This window comes from Penaeus monodon, chromosome 3 (genome assembly GCF_015228065.2).
Source record: "Penaeus monodon isolate SGIC_2016 chromosome 3, NSTDA_Pmon_1, whole genome shotgun sequence".
In the NCBI taxonomy this organism is placed as follows: Eukaryota; Metazoa; Arthropoda; class Malacostraca; order Decapoda; family Penaeidae; genus Penaeus; species Penaeus monodon.
Window position 1 is genome coordinate 61,561,158 of NC_051388.1, and position 1,818 is coordinate 61,562,975.

General features: G+C 40.3%; 1 protein-coding gene across 1 annotated transcript in view; it reads right to left on the reverse strand.

Moving 5' to 3' along the window:
• Positions 1 to 765: 765 nt before the first annotated feature.
• LOC119589904 overlaps positions 766 to 1,818 on the reverse strand; it is a 2,199-nt gene continuing 1,146 nt past the window's right edge. The window contains exons 6-8 of the mRNA XM_037938552.1: positions 1,447 to 1,554; positions 1,139 to 1,243; positions 766 to 943 (exon numbers count right to left, since the gene is read on the reverse strand). Of these exons, the coding sequence (XP_037794480.1) occupies positions 883 to 943; positions 1,139 to 1,243; positions 1,447 to 1,554 (274 nt within the window). The 3' untranslated portion in view covers positions 766 to 882. The remainder of the gene's footprint in view (positions 944 to 1,138; positions 1,244 to 1,446; positions 1,555 to 1,818) is intronic.

Consider the following 1,818-nt stretch of genomic DNA (forward strand, 5'->3'; position numbering starts at 1 on the left):
CCAAAGTATAGTTATTCTCACCGTCATTATTTTTGTTTTCCGAATGGTTCTGTCATGTTTTATAAGGCTGATTCTAAAAGTAGTACTACTATTGAAAGTCTGAATGTCTCATATGTTTATTAATTTATTTATTTATTTATTTATTCATTTATTCATTTATTTATTTATTTATTTACATAGAAGGAATTATAATAGGAATTCTCCTGATCAAATTCGTTCCTATCGATGTTTTCATGTTTTTCTGAACTTTTCAACCACAGGCTTGTGTAAATTTTCTAATGTCTTTTATTATTGCTATTACTTACAGCGTATCAGAGGTGAGGAAAATAAATGCGTTACATGTGGTTCCCAGGATCTTTATTGGTGGATGTAGGCCAGTACATTTTTCAATTCCGATATCGTTGCAGGAAAGTGTGTGTGTGTGTGTGTGTGTGTGTGTGTGTGTGTGTGTGTTGTGTGTGTGTGTGTGTGTGTGTGTGTGTGTGTGTGTGTGTGTGTGTGAGAGAGAGAGAGAGAGAGAGAGAGAGTGTGTGTGTGTGTGTGTGTGAGAGAGAGAGAGAGAGAAGAGAGAGAGAGAGAGAGAGAGAGAGAGTGTGTGTGTGTGTGTGTGTGTGTGTGTGTGTGTGTGTGTGTGTGTGTGTGAGTGTGTGTGTGTGTGTGTGTGGGGTGTGTGAGTGGGGTGTGTGAGATGTGTGTGTGTGTGTGGTGTGAGAGAGAGAGAGAGAGAGAGAGAGAGAGAGAGAGAGAGAGAGAGAGAGAGAGAGAGAGAGTGTGTGTGTGTGTGTGTGTGTGTGTGTGTGTGTGTGTGTGTGTGCGACCCAACAAAGCAATTGCTACTAAAAAATAATCATGCAAATTAAGCGGTGATCATCTAGATTGAATTCAGAAACTTTTATGGAAGCCGAGGGAAATGCCGTGACTGGTCTCCCGACCCATATTGCCTCTGGAAAATACGAAGAGAAAAGAAGGATTTTTACAACAGGAAACCCTCAGCGCACAATCGTTAAGAATTCATATTAATTATCATAAATATATCGTGCATTTTTTCCTAATTGCGAGAAATACGTAGACCACTTTTGAAACTGGAAATTAAACACATCAACAATCACAAGAAACAACATTCACTAAGATTACGAACCCGAAATCCGAGGCAGTTCGGTGGCCGCTGGCGGAGAGAGCGGACGTGTCGTTGATGTTGAAGCGATAACCCATGAAGGAACTGGTGTCCGTCCGAGACTGGTGTCTGGAACCAAGAGATTTCGAGAGGGCTGTGTCAACTTACATTTCACTAATCTAGTCCGCCGGGAAACTGACATCACATTCCGCAAATAGAGATCATTGGTTTCTCCCAGAATTTAAAAAAAAAAAAATTGTAGTCGAAAAGAATGCGTTGTAAGGGACTCATAGCAGTATCCGTTTTTTTTTTCACAAAACGTAACAACTTACCCAGGGAAGTCGAATCTACTTTGAGAGACTCCGCCGAAGACAGCGTGTTGGTCGTCGAATCGGTGGCTCGCTCCAAGGGACCCGCCACGCTCAGTCACTCTGTTTGGACTAAAGCCTCAGCAAGTCAAGAACTACTCGGAATATTTAGCACGCAGATTAACACACGTCCCCTCTTAGTTTGTTGTTATGCAAAGTTGTTTTATATGGATTCCTTATGATTGCACTACTATCAATTGGTTAAATGTATAAACTTAAAGAATTCACAAGAATTAGAAACGTGTTTCATGAGATCCTCAACAAAATTCTTATTAATTCTAGTATAATTTAAACGGCGAAAACGAAGCCTAAAAGTCCGAATAACTAAAGTGACAT